The 21,297-nt window shown below is 38.2% G+C and overlaps 1 protein-coding gene across 1 annotated transcript in view; it reads left to right on the top strand.

Moving 5' to 3' along the window:
• rxfp2a (relaxin family peptide receptor 2a) overlaps nucleotides 1–11,070 on the top strand; it is a 39,068-nt gene extending 27,998 nt beyond the window's left edge. The window contains exons 11-20 of the mRNA XM_053330997.1: nucleotides 791–862; nucleotides 1,853–1,927; nucleotides 5,780–5,851; nucleotides 5,958–6,029; nucleotides 6,162–6,391; nucleotides 8,046–8,191; nucleotides 8,476–8,571; nucleotides 9,352–9,520; nucleotides 10,372–10,590; nucleotides 10,805–11,070. Coding sequence (XP_053186972.1) covers nucleotides 791–862; nucleotides 1,853–1,927; nucleotides 5,780–5,851; nucleotides 5,958–6,029; nucleotides 6,162–6,391; nucleotides 8,046–8,191; nucleotides 8,476–8,571; nucleotides 9,352–9,520; nucleotides 10,372–10,590; nucleotides 10,805–11,070 — 1,417 coding nt within the window. The remainder of the gene's footprint in view (nucleotides 1–790; nucleotides 863–1,852; nucleotides 1,928–5,779; nucleotides 5,852–5,957; nucleotides 6,030–6,161; nucleotides 6,392–8,045; nucleotides 8,192–8,475; nucleotides 8,572–9,351; nucleotides 9,521–10,371; nucleotides 10,591–10,804) is intronic.
• The last annotated feature ends 10,227 nt before the right edge of the window (nucleotides 11,071–21,297 follow it).

The following is a 21,297-nucleotide window of genomic DNA, read 5'->3' as shown; positions in this document are numbered from 1 at the left end:
TTTTTTCATTAGTGGTAGCAGAGAAATGAACTTCTGAATTAGATGTTAGATGTGTGTGTGGTCTGTCATAGGCTACATTTTTTGACAAATTTGGACAAAAAGCAGTTAATTCAGGACGTCTTGTCCTATTAGGGACAGAGGTTGTGCCCCACTTGGTAAAATGCTGTTTTTCATTTTAGAGCAGACAACTGTAGTTTGTCCCTTCATTAAACACATTCCTGGTCATTTGTGATGCTTCTCCTCACCATGTTGCAACTTGAGAAACATTTGCAATCATAACATAACAGATAGGAAGCCATTTTAAAAATCGTGTTCAGATGTCATGTTGATACACAGGTCTTGTCAGTCCAGCTGACATGATGATCCATCAAAAGGAGTCAGGCTTCTGAGAAGAAGGTTGACAGTTTGGCCATGGGTGATGCAGTGAAAGAGCAATGTTTGTTTGTTCTTTATTTGCTCTCTTAAGATGCCTCTCAGTGAGGCATTTATCTACCATGTGCTCCAGTGTAGCTCAGTGGACAACAAGAAGGCTAAATAGTACAGAGTAAAGGCAAAAGAAGGTTGAAAAAGTTTTATTATAATTCTGAAACCTTTTTTTTTTTCAGGCAGGTTCGTATGAGTCAGTACTGAGTCAATGTTAATGGAAGGGGCACTGTGGGAATTGGTTGCCATATGTTCGGATATTGCAACAAATGAGATTGCATCCAATCCCCACAGGGATCCACCACAGCGGCTTGAAACACCGCTATGCACCACTCTGTGTTTCTTACAGCAGTTCTGTTCTATTTAGATTACTGATGGACAACAAGATCGGAACAGTCCCTGAAGACACCTTCCAGTCCCTGTGGAAACTGGCTGAGCTGTGAGTAACTGCTTGGTCAATCAATTAGTTTACATCTGATGAAACTAATTAATAAGAAGTGGAAAGTCTAATGATTTCAGTGGTACAATTAAAATGTCTATTTAAAGTTCTTAAATTACTCTGCTGGTGTCAGCACCTCATTGCTGGTTGAGAATGGATTTTTCACAGCATGGCTCAAATTAAATACATTTTCTAAATGAGTCACAGATCTCAATCAATTCTACACATTTTATTTAAAAGTCACGATCATGAAAACATGAAACAATAAACGTTTCCAGCTCATTTATCAAACAATGAGAACTGCTGTTTAATGTCCCTTAGTGCTTAAGATGAAACAATTCCCCAAATTTAATTTTTTTTAAACCACTGTATAAAGTTCATTGGCAACCACTGGCTGATCAGCCAACGGTCATCTAGTAATAAGACAGCAGTGTGTTCAAGAAACTAACATAGTTTTTGCTTTAATCCACATCAAAGTTTGGATGAAATTTGTAAATTACTTGCAGAATGACGAAGTTAAATAACATTATAGAACTGTGTAAAATGTAATTAAAAAAAAAATTAGAATATAGTGACACTAGAAATATTATGAATATCTAAATCATAAAATGGAAAGAAAACATTATTAGACATGTTATGGCAGATGTTAAAAAAACTTCACTTTCAGTGTATTGAAGTGTTGGATAGATATTCATATTATATTAGAGGTGCTGCTGATGTATTTTATTAAAGTTTGTGTTGGATAAATCCATTTTGACTTAATGCTCATGATTTCTACAAGCCTAAATGGCCAAAGGTGTTTATTGATTTAATTCTGGTAGTAAATACTTTGGTTTAACAAGTGTATTGCACATATACTTTCCACTGCCCATGTTTGATAATAAATGAGTATACTATGGATCTAAATGAATCTGTGTGTGTCTCCTTTTGTTTCTGGCTATATAGAATCACCATTTCTTCTTTATTTTTCTTCTCTTTCACTCACTTCAGGAATCTGTCCGGGAACAGGATCAGGGAGCTTCCGAGAAACACTTTTAAGAACCTGTCCAAGTCCTTGCTTAAACTGTGAGTAACTGATAGTCTGGCTCCCGTGGAAGCTTTCCATTACGTGAGATAACAGGAGGGGATTAGTGGGAAATGGAGAGTATTAATTATAAAAATATCTCATACCTCATTCAGGGAAGATTACTTCATGTTTACTTTATGCTGTAGTTAATGTCTCGCACAGGAAAGAGACTCCAATGATTTAAGGAAGTAATCTACAAAAGTGAAAATGATTAGTTGTTATGGCAGTGCTGTAATAGCATGTACACATGAGTGGTCCATCAAGTCTTCAGCAGAAGTCCCTCAGGATTGGCCATCAGAGTCATGTCATAATGGGAAAAAATAATGAGCATCATATTTATTTGGAGACAGAATCAGGCTCCTTTCTCTGTGTCCAGCTGTGTCTGAATTATACAAAGTCTACAAATTATGCAAAACTGCAAAAAAGAAAGCAAGTTAAAACTATGAGTAGCCAAACAGACATTTTAAAAAATGGAAAAGATGGTCCCACATGATCGGAACTATTTTCTTCTTATTTTTCATAACAATATTAGAGAAATAGAAGAGAAAAATAAGCGACGTGATGGAAAACTCAAATACTATTTTTGGACAGAACTATACTGCCTCCCTTGCCAATTACCTAGCCTCACTAAAGTGTCAAAAATATACATTTGAATTTGAACATACCTCAAATATTTTAACTTGTCATAGGCAGGAAAAAGCACAAGTGTATTTAGTAACATAATGACAGCTCTGTTCCTGTAGGCCTTTCCAGTGAGCCAGCATGCACAATACCAGGGCCCAGGAGGTAGCAAAGCTGAGATAAATGCAATGATTACTAATGTTATTACTTAGCGAGCCCACAGGAACATCGCCAGGCTGGGCAAAGATTTTTGGCGTAGCTGCTGCAATGGTAGTTGCAAGTTGCCCAAAATACTTTTTCGGGTACAAACTATCAAAGAAACAACAGTAATCCAAAAAAATAATATTCACTGAGCAACACAAACATTAAGAAATGAATTTATTGTTACTGTTTGTGCTTCTCAGCTGAATAAAAATTAAAAAGTCCAGAAGACGTGTAAGTGGTTTATTGTTTTTGTGCCATTTAAACATGTGGGGAGTCATTTTGTGCACAATGAGCAACGTCTACTGGAATAATAGAGAGCTACCTTGGAACACACAGTATCCATTTCTCTTTCTTTGAGTGAAAAACATGTCAAAAATGTGTTTTATAGATGGAATAGTTACACTTGTTTGTCATAAAAGTAGGCAAACACCTACACTGATGTCAGTTTCACACAGTTTGAACTCTTGACAGCAAGTTGTTATGCAGTCTTTCAAGTGTTTGTGTAGTCTGCTCAGCTGATCCATGAGACTAAAGAGTAAGTGGTGGATTGGATTTGTGGTCCTTGATTGGCTGCTGACCAGAGTTCACAAACTGTGCAGCAGACTGTTTCATCCTAAAACCCTCACAGGGATAAAAGTATGACATCTTTCTGGCAAGCTCATTATGGGACAACATGGATCTTTATTTTATAAGCATTTGAACACATCATTCAACGTTTCCTTTTGAAAGATATGTTTTGAAACAAAATCATTATTTCGAACCAGCAAAAATATTCATAGCTTTTATTCAAATGTAGTTTTTAATCTCAGTTGGATCACTCTGTTTGATAGCAGGACATCAGTTTTGTGCAGGAATGAGCATTCTATTCATTAGCTTTCTCTCTCTCTCTCTCTCTCTCTCTCTCTCTCTCTCTCTCTCTCTCTCTCTCTCTCTCTCTCTCTCCCTCTCTCCCTCTCTCTCTCTCTCTCTCTCTCTGACTTTAGCAGCTCTGTCAAAACTTTTCACACAAACTGCAGTGAAATTTTATTCAGTGTGACAAGGGCAAAATGCCCACACAGCGAGAACATGCAGTAAAATTTACACCAGAATAAAATTTTCCAGCAGCGATTATGATTTTCATGATCCCTTGCTTCCTCTTTCCCTCCACACATTTACACACACAAACACAAAAACAGACACAGAGAAAGACAGAAAGAGATTGTTGCCACGTTTATTGAACCATACCTCCACTGAAATTTTGCCAAACAGGACAGGTGCTAAGAGATTCTTTTGGAGCAATATTTTTCATGTCCAACATCAAGCCAATTTTCATGGACAGCCTGCACCTTCAGTTTTTTTAAATGATGCCAAAATTTAATGTGATTTTATGTCATTTGTGCCTAGTTGTAGGTAACCAGAGATTGAAGTCTGGCAATGAGATATAAAGTCAGCATGCTGCATTGAATCATCTTTCCCTTTCCCTGTGTTGTCTTCCAATTAGTGCTAACCTAACCTATCAAAATAACATGGGAATCTATTGGCAGCACAAGCCTTTGTGTCATATTGTGAGAATAATTTGACATGGGTTTGGTAAACAAGAGTCACGTCTCTGCCAGCAGCACTTTAGAAGTTTGCGGTTTGAATGTCCCCGAAGTAACATTCAGATAAAACAATAGCCTGGCCCTGTTCATATTGTCCCTGTAAAAGGATATTTATACCAGCACCCTTTGTAAAATGCATGTACTTTATCTGTGGACAAAGTGAAAAACAAACCAGTAGTTTAACCACACATTTGAAGCCATTATACAGACAACAATGGAAATTGCAAGCTGCCCAAAATACTTTTTCGGGTACAAACTATCAAAGAAACAGCTGTAATCCAAAAAAATAAAATTCACTGAGCAACACAAACATTAAGAAATTAATTTATTGTTACTGTTTGTGCTTCTCAGCTGAATAAAAATTAAAAAGTCCAGAAGACATGTAAGTGGTTTATCGTTTTTGTATTGCCATGCATGCCTGACATAATAGTTAATAAAGTACAGACACACTATACAGACCAAGGCTGTGACTTCACAAGCAGTCAGATATGATGTAATTTAGAAACTATAGAAAAGGGGTTAGGGTTAGTGTTAGAAGCATGAAAGAAGCAAACAGCTGTGTAAGGTAGGAATGCAGTGTTGCAAATAGTAACCAGTATATCAGTGAATATTTATACTGTAAGTAATGAATGTAAGTGAGTCAGGGTGTCTTTTGATAGATAAGTCCAGTGCTAACTTTTTTCATCGAGGTGGAAATTCCAAACCTCAGCTTCTCATTCCCTTTCTCACTGTATAATATCAAATGCTTTGGCACTGAACCTTATTAAACCCAATTAAACCCGTCCTGGAAAATGCAGCTGAATCAGGTGTTTCTCAGTTCAAGGACAGCCGACTTCCAGAGAACAAAAGGGACCTGAGTTTATTGATTAATTTACAGCCTTAAATTTGTGCAAACAGGAAGCTTTATTTTATTTTTTGTTTTTTGCCCTGTTACCCTTTGTTGCAGTATTATTTCACATTTTGGTTTCAAAACTTTGATTAACGCTGCATTAAATTACATTTTAGAAAATGCAGGGATAGAGGGTAAATAACTAGACAAACTGTCAGCATTTTAATTAGCAACCAAAAGATCCATTCATACATACTGTATATTGTAGGTTAATGAAAGTGTAGTTATATACATTTATTATTATTATTATAATAGTTGTGTATTCTATTAGACAAACATTCTAGTTCACTTGAATAATAAAGTGTGTTAAAACTTTTGACTGGTACTGTATGTGTCACAATATCTATTAAATGTGATGAAAAGTAGAGTGGAGTTTGAACATAGGGTGGAGTAACATGCATGCAGCATGAAGTAGGATTGAACATAGTAAGTCATTGTCCTGTTTACTAGTTCAAAAAGACAAAAAACATCTGGATTTTACTGTCATTTAGCCACATGTTACATTTATCCTTTAAGTTAAGTTCCTTAAGTTTGTCATCGCCTGTTTCTTGTTTCAGAAATATTTCCTATAATCCCCTTCTCCACATTCATCCCAGCCACTTTAACCACCTAACACAACTTCAGTCTCTGTAAGTATGGACACATACACACATTTACATACATACATATACATATATATATATAAGCTGTTTGCTGCAGTCTGTGTGGTGGTGAAATATGTTCTGTTTTCTGAAGGGCGCTGGAAGGGATTGAGATACCAGATATTCAGACTAAGATGTTTCTGCCCATGAAGAACCTCTCCCACATGTATGCTCAATCCTGCACAAGTATCACAGTCCTCACTTGTCTGTCATCATTAAATAACCAAACATGATGTCTCTTCATCTTGTCATGTGCGTGTGTCATTGTTTAACCCTGTCTTTCCCTCTTCTTTTCCAGCTACTTTAAGACGTTCCAGTACTGCTCCTATGCACCTCATGTCAGGTCCTGTAAGCCTAACACAGATGGTATCTCTTCTTTTGAGGACCTGCTGGCTAACATGGTGCTGCGGGTGTCGGTCTGGGTCATGGCATTCATTACCTGCTTTGGTAACCTCTTAGTCATCGGCATGCGGTCGCTGATTCGAGCTGAGAACAACCTACATGCTGCCTGCATCAAAGTCCTCTGCTGTGAGTAAGAAAATAAGGGTTACACTAACTCTGTACAAATACAGAATTACTTGAATAAATGTAGCATCCAAATGTTTTTGCACCAACTAGAACTTATGTTGGAATCATTATAATTTAAAGATAACCAGACTGATTTCATGTGTATGTCTAAGGAAACTTGGGTTGTGAGGTTTAGCAGTGATTACATCATGGATTAATATTATGCATTAATATCTTTTGTCAGTGAGAATCCTCTTAACTTTATGGAAAAGGCTAAAATAACTTGCAGTGAGGAAGATTTGGTTTAAAAACACTGAACAGCATGTCAGCAGGAGAGTAGAGGACTCCTGGATCACAGACGTGCATCATTTAATTCTCTTGGCTCAAGTACCAAGGGAAAGTACCAAGATTAATTTCTGTTTTGTTTTTAATATCTTCCACAAGCTTAAATATTAAGATATATTTATAAATTCAGCTTTTCAAGAATAGGATACATTTTAAAATAACAGAAAATAAGAAGTCTCATTCCAACACTGATGTGGATATTAATTCAGGAAGTGTCACAACCAGAAATAATAGGATCCCAGAGCGGGCCACAGAGACAAGCGAAAAACACACAATGGTAGACTCAAAGGCAGGGTTTAATGATTAAGTAAGTGGGGGCAGTGAGGGAGCAGTGGCTGGGTCTGGAGTAATGGTTCCAGGGAAGGTGGGTGCATACGGTCCAAAATGGGAAGGCAGTGCACAGGGAGCTGGATCCAGAGGACAGAGGCAGGGCAGCAGTGGGTGGAGTAGGGGAAACTGTACGGAACAGGAGAGAGTAGTTACACTAGAGGAAATCTTTACAAGACAACACCAGAGATACAGCCAAGCGTTACCACATGAGTCACGGAATTATCTGGCAGAGGGTGGAAGGGTGAACGGGGTCTTTATGCTCCAGCTGATGATTGTGATGAGTATCAAGTGTGCCAAACCTCCACCACTGGGCCCCGTCTCTGCTGATGGGAAACAAAGACAAACAGGGGAGGAGCACAAGGGGAGGAGAAAAGACAGACAAAAAAGGGGGTCACAGCTGGGTCTGGGGACAGGAAGTTTTCAGATAACTTTTTCGCTTATACATTCTGTTATGCAGCCTAGTTTAGCACAGAGGGTTTGCTGTATAAATCAAAACCAATCATTTAAAAAGACAGAATATTTAAACCGGGAAAGAAATGCATTTAAGAAGGCTTTTCTGAAAAATCAAAACATCCATTGACATTTTGACTTCCCTCACGCACCTCTCTATTTTGCTTGAGTTATGTACTGGCAGTCAGTTCTCTTTTCTTTAGTCCTCTACTGCCACTTATACTTATATAAATAACCCTACTTCAGAAAACCCCCAAAATAAAGTGTTGAAGCTTTAAAAAAGTACTTAAATTCTTAAATTAATCCAGTGACTCACCTGCTTTCTCACACACATCACACGGCAACATTCATATGTGTGTGTGACCCATGCAAGTAAGTGATTACTCTTGCTTGTGCTGGACGTTTGAAGTAATGTGTAGTTTCTCTTTTAATGAGAAGTTTTGGATGTGGCTGCAGGACGTGCAGCTGACAGATGAACTCCTCCAGCAAAGCCTTCCAGCTTCTCTCTCAATAAATGGACTCATGTATGTCACTATCTCTTATCTTTCAGGTGCAGACTGCCTTATGGGTGTCTACCTGTTTTTTGTTGGAATTTTTGATGTAAAATTCCGTGGGCAGTACAATCGTAACGCCCTGTTGTGGATGGAGAGTGTGGCGTGTCGGACCATTGGATTCCTAGCTATGCTCTCCTCCGAGGTAATTTAATATAGATTAATGCCCACAACCATAAAACCCACATATGCATGCAGCTGCACACTAATCTGCTCTGTAGAAATGGGAGCTGTGACATGCTGTATGCACAAACATATCTGTATTCTTGTTAAGCTGCCAGCTGCACTTACCGTACACACTCTTAAATTCTGCTGATGCTGCTTTTTCACTATTCCCATATAAGCCAATGTTGCCTTGAGGGAATTTCTTCAAATTGGGCACAAAAGTCCACTTGCAGCACTGCTTTGTTAATGGATGTTTCCCCTCAGGTTTCTGTTCTCCTCCTGACCTACCTGACTCTGGAGAAGTTCCTTGTCATTGTCTTCCCCTTCAGTAATCTGCGACCAGGCAAACTTCAGACTGGGGTAAGCTATCCTGCTAATTCATGGAAAGATTCCTTCATTGAATTTTCTATTTTCACATAAATTAGTTTGGATCCTTGTTAGTTTTTATGTTGTTTTACATAGGAAATCTCTTAATAAGCAGCACTGGAGTTTAGTTCTCTCCAGCTGTTTGGTGTGTAAAGTAATCAACAACCTTAATGTGAAAACATTGGATTTACCTTGCCGTGGTAGTTTTCTTTTGAAAAGAATACTCTCTTATGGTTCAAGTGTTTAACTGAGTAATCGGTCAGTGCACTTAGTATGAAACACTTTGTGTCCTTTGCTGCTGTGAAGAATTATTTGAAATAGGCAAATTATATTGCAGAGTAGATCTCAATAACTACAAGTCAGACCTAGAAAATTTGTGTGGAATGTGTGGAAGCATAGCATCTCTATGTGTCAGACAGGGTTCACAACAACAGGTTCATTTTTAGGTAACTACAAAAAATTAATTAAATTAATTAAATTAAATTAAATTAAATTAATTAAAAAAATTAGGAATTCTTTATTATGGTTGAGATCAAAAGATTAATCAAGATTTGCATCAAATCAGGAATGAAACAAAAGTTTGGATTACTTTTCAGTTCACTTAGGTTTGCTGTCAGCTTTCTCAGTGAGTCCAAATGGAGGTATAGCTCCACATGTAGTTAATTAAATGACAGTGACACTGAGGAAATCAAACATACAGTACTCATTTTTCATTGTGGATTTTAAACAGCACTCTATCCTATCCTAACAGCATGTTTGTCGCCTCCCTGCTAGGTGATGCTGGCCTCAATCTGGCTGCTGGGGTTCATTATTGCTGCTGTTCCCCTCATGAATGAAGACGTGTTTGGAAACTACTATGGACGTAATGGTGTCTGCTTTCCCCTGCACTCTGACAGGCAAGAAAAACCGACTGCCAAAGGATATTCCACAGGGATTTTTCTGGGTAAATTGAAGAAAACAATTGTTGTTTCCTGAAAGCTCATTTTACAGTGAATAGTGCTTTTAGGAATTAACTAAAATGTTGATAGCATAATTTCTTATGTTTGGTTTATTTTGCACTTGAAGGTATCTCCAAATATCAGCAGTCTATACTGTACGGTATATACACACATACAGAGAAGAAGAAATCCTCTTTTACCAGCAAATGAAATTGAAGAAACATTCATGTCCTAAAGATGAAGACCACACTATAAAATACACATCTTTTGACTCTAATAAGTCATGCTGTTATATGAAAACAACATCTTTTAATGTGGCAGTAAATTAAGGTATTATGAATCCAATATGATTTATGTAAGGACATGCAGGTCAATATAATGCAATATCTAATTTTTTAAATCTTGAAAGATTCTGATCCCATTTTAGGTGCAATGTCACTGTGTCCCAGACAACTAATAGAACAGGAAACAACATTGCACCTTAGATTGGGGTATTACACAGCAAACACCATGGATCCATCAACAATGTATGATTAGTCTGAGTTCTTATTACTCAGTGTGCTCACTGAGGACCAGCGCATGTCTCCCAACAATAATGAATTAATTACAGCAAGATTCTGTCTCAAAGGTTGCCAGCATTTACACCACTAAGCTGTTAAATAAGAATCATGTGAATTATTTCATGACCTGCCAGTTTGCCTCTCATCACTAGCCTTTTCTATGTACATATCTGTGCATGCACATTTGTAAGTCAGTGTATAAATAACTGTTTGAAGAAGTGTGCTGTATATATTGTAGCTGGCTGCCTGTATTGTATGCACATTTATGTGTGTGAATAGCATATGTATTTCTTTAGGTCTAAACCTGGTGGCTTTCCTGGTGATCGTCTTCTCCTACTCCAGCATGTTCTACTCTATCTATAAAACCGGCATTAATGCGACAGACCTGAGGAGCAGACTGCACAAAGACGTGGCTGTGGCCAACAGATTTTTCTTCATAGTGTTCTCTGATGCCCTCTGCTGGATTCCCATATTTTTGGTGAAAATCCTCTCTCTTACGGAGGTGGAGATACCTGGTAAGAAATTAAACAGTGCCCTTTGTTTTAGGTTAGGTTAAAATTTCAAACAGTTTCCTGTGCAATTAACAATGAGCATAATATAATTACTTAAACATCAACAACAACCAACACACCTCAGAGTTCTACTGTAAGAAAACTTTACTTATGGAATAGCATCCAGATGCATATAATGCTTAAAAATAATCATAACTTTCCTCCTGTTCATCTTTAGGCACCATTTCCAGTTGGATAGTCATCTTCATCCTTCCCATTAACAGCGCCTTGAACCCCATCGTGTACACCTTGACAACCAGCTTCTTCAGAGAGCAGGTGGAACTTTTACTCTGTAGGTGGCAGAGGAGACATGGCTTGAAAAAAGACCGGAAAAGCCTCACTTCCTCCCCAATCTTCATGGAGGCATCACGGGCTCCTTGCTACCAACCACCAGCCTACATCCAGTGTGTGTCACTGATGGGCCCAGATCCTCGCTACGCCTGAGCGAGGCAGGATACATTTTGTAAACTATGGGTTGAGGGCCTATCATTATTTGCATATGGACTCATACATGACAATGCTGCACTGGCGTGTTTTAATAACACTGACTTTCCAAGTGGACTGAGCTGTCGCATCACATTCCACATTTGTAATAATTTTTTCCAAAGCAGTTTACATATTTTCCCCCAACATGCACTCACAGGAAGCTGTCTGGGGTTCAGTGTCTTGGTCAAGGACATATGGACAGGAGAAGCCAGTGATCAACGCACCAACCCTACAATTATTGGAGGACCCTGTGTACCACTTGATCTACAGTCTCCCTTAACAACAAGTAAAGCCATTTAGCTTGCATGCTTGCTTACATTGCCCTATTTTTGATATCGTTCCAGCTGAAGGTACAGTAACATGACAATAGGAAAATTAAAGAAGAGGAGATGGATGAAAGAATACATGCTAGCATATATTGAACATCTCACTGCCACCCTGTGGACGAACACAATGGAATTAAAATGTCTAAGAAGAAAAGTGCTTTTCAACATGTAATTTTCTATGTACACCAAATTTTACTTTTGTGAACACTTGTCATCAGGAGAGGGGTCTGCCAAATCTCCCAGAGGCTGTTTCTATATAGTGACTGAGGGATGAAGCTCACCTCATCAGACAACAAATACAATGAATGAGCCTTGGTTTGTATAATATTTAGTGCTCAAACAATTGTAATGCTGGCATAAATCAAATGGAAATGTTAATCAGCTGTTGTATTTTCTTCTCATTTAATGTGCACAAAAAATACTAAATAATGCTTGAAATGCAAATGCAAAAATCCTGCTTGTATTGTGTTTCATCCACCAAAATTTAAAAGCAGTCAATTTTTTTCTAATTTTAACACCATTCAAATAAAGACAATTTAAGGTCTATGTCTTTTGCTATATCTAAATGATCCATGACAAAGGGAGGGTTTTCAGAAAGTCAGACACTCTGGTTAAGTGTCATGTCATGTAAAATCTGGAAAGCCCCACAACAAATAAGCAATGACCAAAACAGAAAAGAGAGCAAATAGTGAAACTACTGGAAGAACAGAGGAAGCAGAGATCCCAAAAGAAGAGCATAGAAAGTAGAGAAATAATGTGTGTGTGTTGCACAACAACTGTCAAGGAGGAACAAGTACCACTGAATGTGTCCTTTAATTTTGCCAGGTTGCAGATTGGTGGTACTCGGCGGTGGTATTTGTGACTTCTAGTAACAGCTGAGTAGAAGACTTGGATCTCTGCTCTTTGCATTCTCTGGTCATTTGGTTTATTGTGCTCTCTTCATTCTCTGTTGTACAATCTATTTAAATGTCTGCTCTTTTTATATTTTGTTTTGTTGTCTTCTCTGCTCATGCTGGTCATTCGTGTTACTCTGTCAGTTATCAGGCTTACAGACCTATACAATAAGGTATTGATGAACTCTTTTCTTCCTGAAACAGCCTCCTCTATACAGACATTTAGGAGTGAAGCTGCAAAGGAAGGTTGTGTGATCATGCAAAATGATCATATAAGGGCTTCTTACATTATTTAATTCATGATACAAATCTGAAAATGAAATGTGCAACGACACATTAAATATAATATTATTAAATATAATATTTTAATCACATTTTTAAAATTTTGACAGGCTTTTACTGAAGGGGATGAGGAAATTTAACACATTAAATGTGTTAAATGTAAAAATGAAAATGATAAAACTGGACATTTTCATTTGAATTATGTCATGATGATGCATAGTAACAAAGAGGGATGTAATTACCAACTTGAACTTAATAGTTTTAAGTACTGTATTTTAATTCCATGTGCAAGGCTCTGAAAATATGGGTGACATCAACAATGGGAGGAAAAAGAGAAAGAGACGCAACTAACGACAATCACTGAATATTGTGCATCAGTCGTGTAGCAGTAGCTATCTTCCTGACTGAAAACTGATGCTTGTTTTTACGTTGTTGTGATATAATGTCTGGAACCTGAAATTTAACCTGTGCCTAAATGGCTCCTATTTGTTTAATACATGGAGTGTGCATGTGCAGCACTGAATATGTTCTGACTAATTATGAACCTGAACCAATATGCTGCAGCATCTTTATACTGTTAAGTCTTTTTTTCTGTTCTGACCTCTTCATTACATGAGTAACCTAAAACATGTGGTTGCAGCATGCCACGTTACTTCTAATTCAGCAGACCATACATGAGGAAGTTGTTCGATTCAGTTCTGTTGTCAATGTGCTTGTCAGACATTATCTGGACTGTTTTAACTTTTATACTGATATATAACACGTTTTTGTTTTTGATGCCTTTAGGCAGTTGCTTTAATACAATGAAAATCATCAAACATGAACACATTTCATAGAGAAAGAGGATTAAGGCAAGAAAAGTTATACAGATGAATGGAAGGGGGAAGAGTGGTTCAATGACTGTACACATTTCTGCAAAGTATACCAAGCAGTGGAGCCCCCACTGATGAATGAACATTCATGTCATATTATACTGTGCATATGTTCATATGTTTATTTTTATTGTGTAATATTTGGAGATTGTCTTCTTGGTGTACTGTATGTTCTGTAAAGCACTGCCCTTGCCGAAGTCGGGTTGGTGATTTTTGTGTTTCTTTACAGATGGCTCTGACTGAAATAAAAAAAGAGCAAACTTGAAATAGGCTACATGTAAACATTTTGCCCTTTCAAGTGAGAAAAAAGTGATCTATTACGGCTACCTGTACCCTAAAAGCAACACAGCAGAAACAAAACAAGCTTGATGTGCACAAGGTTGGCCACACACACACACACACACACACACACACACACACACACACACACACACACACACAAAGCGATTGTGAAACAAGACATGCTGAGTCTGCAATTGTGTTCTAAAATTATTAAAGCTCCATAAAAGCGAACTAAAGCGCTGACCCACTTCCCAGTTTCTTTCATCTGCTTTTCTTAAAAGCTGAAACATGACATTTTTATATTTATATTCCACATTTAATAAATATCTATGACAGTTGAAAAGCAGTAGCAGTAGACAGTAGGGCTGCAACTAAAAGCTATTTTCATTACTATCATAGAAGAATCTCATTTAAGAAGCTGAAGACAGAGAGTTTTGGCAGTTTTCTCTTAAGAAATGACAATGTGGCAGCAATTGATGATCAAAATAGTTGGCAATTAATTTTTGGTTGATTGACTAATGGCTGTAGCTCTAGATGGTAAAATTTTTAGCAGATTGTCATTTTAATCAAGATAAAACTGGTCATTTTGTCAGCATTAAACAACTACATTTCCCTCAAGTGGTCAACACTTAATTAGAGCTGTTAGTTTTTTAATATGAAAAAGGCAAACCATGCAATTAGAAAAATATGTTAAATATAAATGCATGAATGAAGCATAGTACAGAATTATGGATTATGACATTTAGAAGTTTTTCCTGTAACAGAGGTTTTGGGTTAGGCTATTGAAATAATCTGAGAATATAGGATAAATATTTGACAGAAGATGTATAAAAACACTTTATTATGAAGCCCATTAAAAAGACTATGCCATTTGTTTATGCTGCTGCCTGTTGTAAACGTGTCAGTTATCATGCTACAACATGTCTATTCCATGTTTTCTTCTACAGCCCTTTCATTACTTGATTTGGCTGCACCTGCGGCGCTCAGCATCCTTCCATGGCAGGTGTCCTGCCCTTGGACGAAGGTGCGCCCCTAGCGACACGTTAATGGACACTGCCATCCACCAATAGAAAACGTCGCTGGCCTCAGTTTCCAGATCCTCGGCATCTGATTGGTTGCTAGGGGCGGGTCCCTGTCATCCCGAGCTGTAGCGCTGTCAGCCGGGGCGGCACGACTCCTGGAGGAGAGAGACGAGACGGATTGATGAAAACAACCCACAAAAATCACATAAACAAAGACTCCGTGCCAAGAAATGATCCAGTAATCGCCAAGCTCGACACAGAAAAGGTACTGTTCCGTTTACCGTTGCGTTAGTGCTGTGACCGGTAGTTATTTTCGTGCCTCTGTATTGACTACAAAGACAACCGGAGCAGTGTCTTGATATAACATCGATATAACTACCACAGGGGGCTTTTACTAGCTCGTTGGCTACCGGGTTAGCCACAGACATAGCTTGGTTGTAGTGGTCGACACCCATTAATGAAAAGGTGATAAACCTAAAACATGCTTCTATGTCTCATTGGCAACACTGATACAACGAGGGACTCCGTGAGGAGGCAGACTAGCAAAGCAACAGTCTTTATGATGGTGGCGACGCTGGTTGTAAATACACACTTAGTGATGGCGGTGGAAGATAATGAGCTACACGGCGTGTTAGCTAGCTAGATAGCCTTCCACTAATGAGATACCACCCAAGTTATCATTGTTAATTCCCGCTGAATACAGTTTGAGGGCATGAATACAAATATGTAGTCTCGTACTAGAGCCTGATGTCTGATAGCGTGTCTGAGCCTTTTTGGACAGCTTTACGAGGTGGTGTTTTTTCTCCTCGATGTTAAAATGATTACAAAGTAGTGTTGTGGATTAAAACAAGCTTCAAATTATAAAACTTAAATTGGTTGTGTGGCGCGCATCATCCCGCCTGAGTGTCTGTGTGTACTTTTCCACAGCTGAGGTGCTCAGGATTCAATATGTTGTGAGAGAAAGACAGTGTTTTTTGATCGTATTATTTAGATACACTCACAACCAGACAGTAGGAGGCACAACATGGTAAATCAGAATCATAAGTGTTGATTTATAGTAACCTCATTGGCATTTAGTTGAGAAGAGGAGACACATACAGTAGTAAGATCATACCACTCCCCCTTGGTCTGTTCATACTCCTTTTTTTCCTTTTTCCTTTTTTTAGGCCCATTCCTCCTTACTCCTCACCCTCCCTCCCCTCCTCCTTCCTCAATCACACTCCCTCTCCATCTCTCCAGCTGTTTGGAACAGCCAGTCAGAAATGGCGACCCAGATAACTCCATTGTTCTGGGCTTACGCTACAAGTAACACACACACAGACAGCATGTCATGTGTGTCACAGCACTGTGCTTCTTTTGACGCTCAGCCCACTCAGACATGTACACTTCTGTGCCCAGTTTACAAAGATTCTCTAAAGGAAACATGACACATCTCTCCTCTTCACCAGCCAGAGTTTTCCTCATGTTCAGTATTACGTTTTGTTAAAAGTTGATACCGACTGACAGCATTTAAAAGAGATTAGAGTTGATAATACTAACTAACTATTTTGATTGTTTTTTTGTCACTTTTATAAGTAAAAATAGAAAGATGATCTGGTTCCAGCCTCTTAAATGTGATTTTTTTCAGTTTTCTTTGTCTTCTATGATGGTAAATGTAATATCTTTGGTTGTGGACTGTTGGTTAGAAATAAAACAAGATATTTGAGAACACCACCTTAGGGTGGGTGGGAAGCAGTGATCAATAATTTTGACAAATTCCTGCCATTTTGTAGACCAACACAACTAATCAATTAATTGAGAAAGTAATCAACAGATTAATAGATGGCTTTAAATGAGAGGAATTAGGATTTAGATGTAGATTAGTGACCTTGTCCTATATAAATGTACCGATACTGTTGTTGCCGATTTGATACTGACTCAGATAGCTGGATCAAGTGTCAATGACAATGGACCGATCTGGTATTGGATATCATTATTTTAATAAATAACAATTCAGTAAATTTATATGCATTCAAATCAAGCCCAATGTTGCCTTACATATAAAGAATGAATCCTAATCTCTTCTACACAGTGAAAATAAATGACATATTAAACACTTGTATTAGATTGGTATTGGGTATCAGCTGATACTGATAGCACAGACATTGGTATTGATCCCTACTTATAACATATATGTTGGTAAGCTTGTCGAGGTGTATTATTATACAACTGAGGCTGTTTCAGGAAGAAACTTGGCCATGCAGTTCAGTTTTATGATTATCAGCAAGATTAGTCCACACTCTGCATGTTATGCTGCGTTAAAACTTCTAGCTTTAAAATAGCAACCAAAAAATACTTAGACTTTACATCAGCCTCTGTGCATTTTATAGTTTATCCTGTGGGTGTTTTAAAAGGGTCAGAGAGCTCTCTTAACCCATATAATCCTTCAAGTGAAAAACATTTAGAAATATGTGGGTCCCGGTCTGGTAAAGAGGGTCTCCATAATGTGTGGTTCAAATTGAAATGTGTCCATTCTGATCTCAAAACTGTATTTCTTTTGTCATTTTTAAGTGACTGTATATGGTTGAGCTCCCTCAAGCTCTGCAGTGTATTTGCAGAGAGACTGTCCCACCGATCTTAAATCTGTGCATTTCTCTCTAGAGTTGCAAAGATGAATCGATTGATACATTGGGAGGAAATTAATCACCAACTAATTAGATGGTTGATTAATTTTGTTCGTCATTCTAAAATACCAAATGTTTGCTGATTCCAGCTACTTAAACCTAAAGATTTGCTGTTTTTGTGTTTTTAAGTGATTGTAAATCTTGCTTTTAGACTATTGGTCAGACAAAACAAGACATTTGAAGACATCACCTTGAGCTGTGGGAAATCACAACAGCATTTTTACACCATCATCTTTCATTTATATCATCTATATTATATCAGAGTTGAAGAGGTCTTTTAGCTGAAGTGTGAAATGTCTTCAGATGTACTAACAGCAGTGCAGTGAGATTATTTACAGTTTGCTCGACATCTTATGACCAGAATGAATATACACATATTTCAGTGTTTCCACTCCCATTACCCTCCCACAGTCAGTGCCATCACTTATAAATATATGGTGTGCTAATATAGTATAATAACTTATATGTATGTCAGTAATTATTATTATTATTATTATTTTATCTGATAGTGCAGCTCTTTACTTCTTCATGACTGTGGTTCTCATAGTATGACATGACATGGCTCAAACCAGCAGCGCTGCAGTGACACAGTTTCATACGTGTCATGCTTCAAGTTTATCATTTCTTGCTTTACAGGCACGTTTTTATCTGCTGACACAGTGCACTCTTTTTACTCTGCTGCTCAGTGACACGTGCAGGCCTTCATGAGCGCACCGTGAAAATGGTCCTGAGCTCCCTGTCCGTGTTGGAGAGCAGCAGAGCCGTGTTTGACCCTCCCACACTCTCTTAACTGGTGATCCACAGTCAGCTGGTGAACCATCTATCTTTACCCGCTCATCGTTTCCATAGATACCGCCTGGCACCTCACTCCCACTGGCTTACACAACGCGGTGTTACTGCCAGGCGCACACAAGTTCACACACATATACTGAAGCAAACGCACACACGCACACATTCCTTACCATCCCACTCCCTTTCTAACTGCCTCAGATGCTGTTACAGTCTAATGTTTATTTTGTGATTGAGCTCCTCCTGGATATTGCTTTGTGAGTAGCAGAATACTCTTCAAATGATCCGTTAAGTCTGATTTATTTATCTTGTGTCGCATGTTTGTTTTTCACATAATTGTTCAGGGAGTGTTGTCTGACTGCTGTTAGATTTGTTAGAGCTCGGAGTTTGTTAGCTGATGTTTTAGTCTGCATGTTAAGCTTTGTTCAAACTGCAAAAAAATCTGATTTGTTTGTCAAATCAGATCTTTAAGAGACAGACTGTCCACACTGTTATTTGAAAGGGATCAGATTTATGTGTCCAGACATCATCAACCTATCTGCGTGGGTTGCTGTGGTAACAACATAGGCCTGCATCAATAACTACGTACGCTGATGATGTGGCTTTTCAGGCTATTTATTTCATGTCTGTTGTTCTCTGTAACTCTACTACTAACAACACTCTGCTGCTCTGATGGACTTCCATCACCCCGGTTTTGTCATCTGTGTTTTTTGTTGTAAGTGACACAAAAAAGACATTTTGAAATCTGATTTGTGTGGCCAGAGCAGCCAGACTGACACATCGATAGAAATCTGATTGGAAATGAGTTTTTCTATGTTCTCCCCGTGACTGCATGGGTTCTCTGGGTTCTCCGGCTTCCTCCCACAGACCAAAAACATGCAGGTTACGTTAATTGGACACGCAAAATTGGCCGTAGGCATGATTGTGAGTGTGAATGGTTGTTTGTCTACTGTATGTTTGCCCTGTGATGCACTGGTCCGGGATGTACCCGGCTGGGATTGGCTCCAGCCCCTCCGTGTCCCTCTAGGCCAGGGGTGTTAAACTCACTTTTGTTAAAGGGCCACACACAGCCCAATTTGATCTCAATTGAGCCGGACCAGTAAAACCATTGCATAATAACCTACAAATAATATATTATATACATATTCTAACTCTACTGTAATAAACTGTCAAAACAGGTGAATAGCCTGAGATGGCATAAGAAAAATCTTTTACAGATTATTTTTCACAGAAGCTGCTGATTTACAACATTTTGTACAATGTTTAACATATGAATGTTTTAAATATGACCAGAATATGTATTCATTGTCTTTTCAGAGGCTTGTATTCTAGTCAGGGTGGGAAAAAAACTTACGTAATTTAACGTAATTTTCATTCTTTGCAAATTTATCCAGAGGGCCGGATTAGACCCCTTGGTGGGCTGGTTCTGGCCCGTGGGCCGTATGCTTGCCTAAAAGCAGTTTTGGGTTGGCAGTGTGAACAAGGCTTTAGAGACCTCAGTGATACAGTATGACGTAACACAAATCTGTATATGTATCAACCTGCCGATGAGCGTATGTACTGTTTGAATGTGGGCTTCCATGGTTAGCATATTATTCCCCCTCCATCATTACAGAAGTCACAGTAGTTTACAGGTTTTTAATATTGCTGTAGATGAATACATTACTAAATGATCTCAGTGTACTGTTTTACCAAGATCCAGTGAACTCTTATCTAATCTCTAATCTCTCTAATCTTTGTTGTGTGCCAGTAAATAACCAGGCCTAGAAACTTGATCATTGCACTGAGGAGAGACTTAAAGCAGTCTTTGGTCAGGGGGAAGCCAAACAATTTCATGTAAAAACAAACAAAAATACAACTTGAAAGTGTATGAAAGTGTTTTCAAAACTTTCTACCTGAATGAGAAATGTGACTTCACTGCATAAGCAGATTTATTTCTATACCGGGCTCAAGGGGGCACCATTGTAGAGCCAGTGTGCTGCTTCATTGTGAAAGGAGGTCTATGATACTCTGGAAACTACTACTGTGATACTGCTTAATGCATGAGATGCTATAGTTCATTTCTTTGTTCGTTCAGTGATTAAAGTGAAGGAAAGAAACAACACTTCAGTTTGATTATCAGACTACTGCTGCTGTGGTACCTGCTAATGATAATGACTCAGCTTTTAGATTGACTCTCTAGTCCAGTGGTTCTCAAAAGTGGGGTCCAGTGGTCCTTGAGGCTGTTCTAGGGGGTCCCGAGCAAAAAGGGGATTCATTTATATTCACTATAATTTCATTTGTGAAGTAACATAGTCACAGACTGTATGACTGTGGTGTTGGTCATGGGTTTAAACACTTTCTGTAATAAAACATCTAAAAGCAAACAAATCTTATCAGGTGAGGGTCTGTGGCTTAATCGGTGTCAGATTAGGGGTCCTTAAGGTGGACAATTTTGAGAACCGCTGCTCTCGTCTCCTCAACATGTCCAAAAGCCATTGCAAATAAGTAAAAAAAAACACAACTGCAGGGAGAAGTGAAAGTGACTTTTACTTTCACTATGTGCACATGTGCAGCACAAGCCAGTACAAACACACAAGAAAAATAAATAAATATATATATATATCACTTCCTGTGCCTGACAAAACATGTTATAGGAATGCACCAATTCATGTTTAATGGCCAAGAACAAATTCATTGATTAATTCACTGATTTATAATGTGACAGTAATACCAGACATTAATAATATGATGATTAAAGGATGTTAAATAAAAGACTGCTGCTTTCACATATATGAATAAGTTGCAATTTAGTTCAAGCTTAAACTTACAAAGATGTCCTACTAAAAATAGCCTTAAAAAAATGGTACTGGTGTTCACAAATACTATCATCATATTGACTCTTAATGAATCTCTGGCTAGAAACTGGGAACAAAAATGTTGGTGATGCAAAACTGCGTCGCTCCTAACAAAGAGTTTCTTGTGTTGAGGCACAGTGATATTAATTTTACCCTTCGTTCCTGTCAACCCCTCGATTGGAGTGCTCGCTCAAAGCGCATAAGCCAAAAAGTCAACTT

The sequence above is a fragment of the Scomber japonicus genome, chromosome 13 (genome assembly GCF_027409825.1).
Source record: "Scomber japonicus isolate fScoJap1 chromosome 13, fScoJap1.pri, whole genome shotgun sequence".
Taxonomy (NCBI): domain Eukaryota; kingdom Metazoa; phylum Chordata; class Actinopteri; order Scombriformes; family Scombridae; genus Scomber; species Scomber japonicus.
This window is presented reverse-complemented; position numbering and strand designations above follow the sequence as displayed.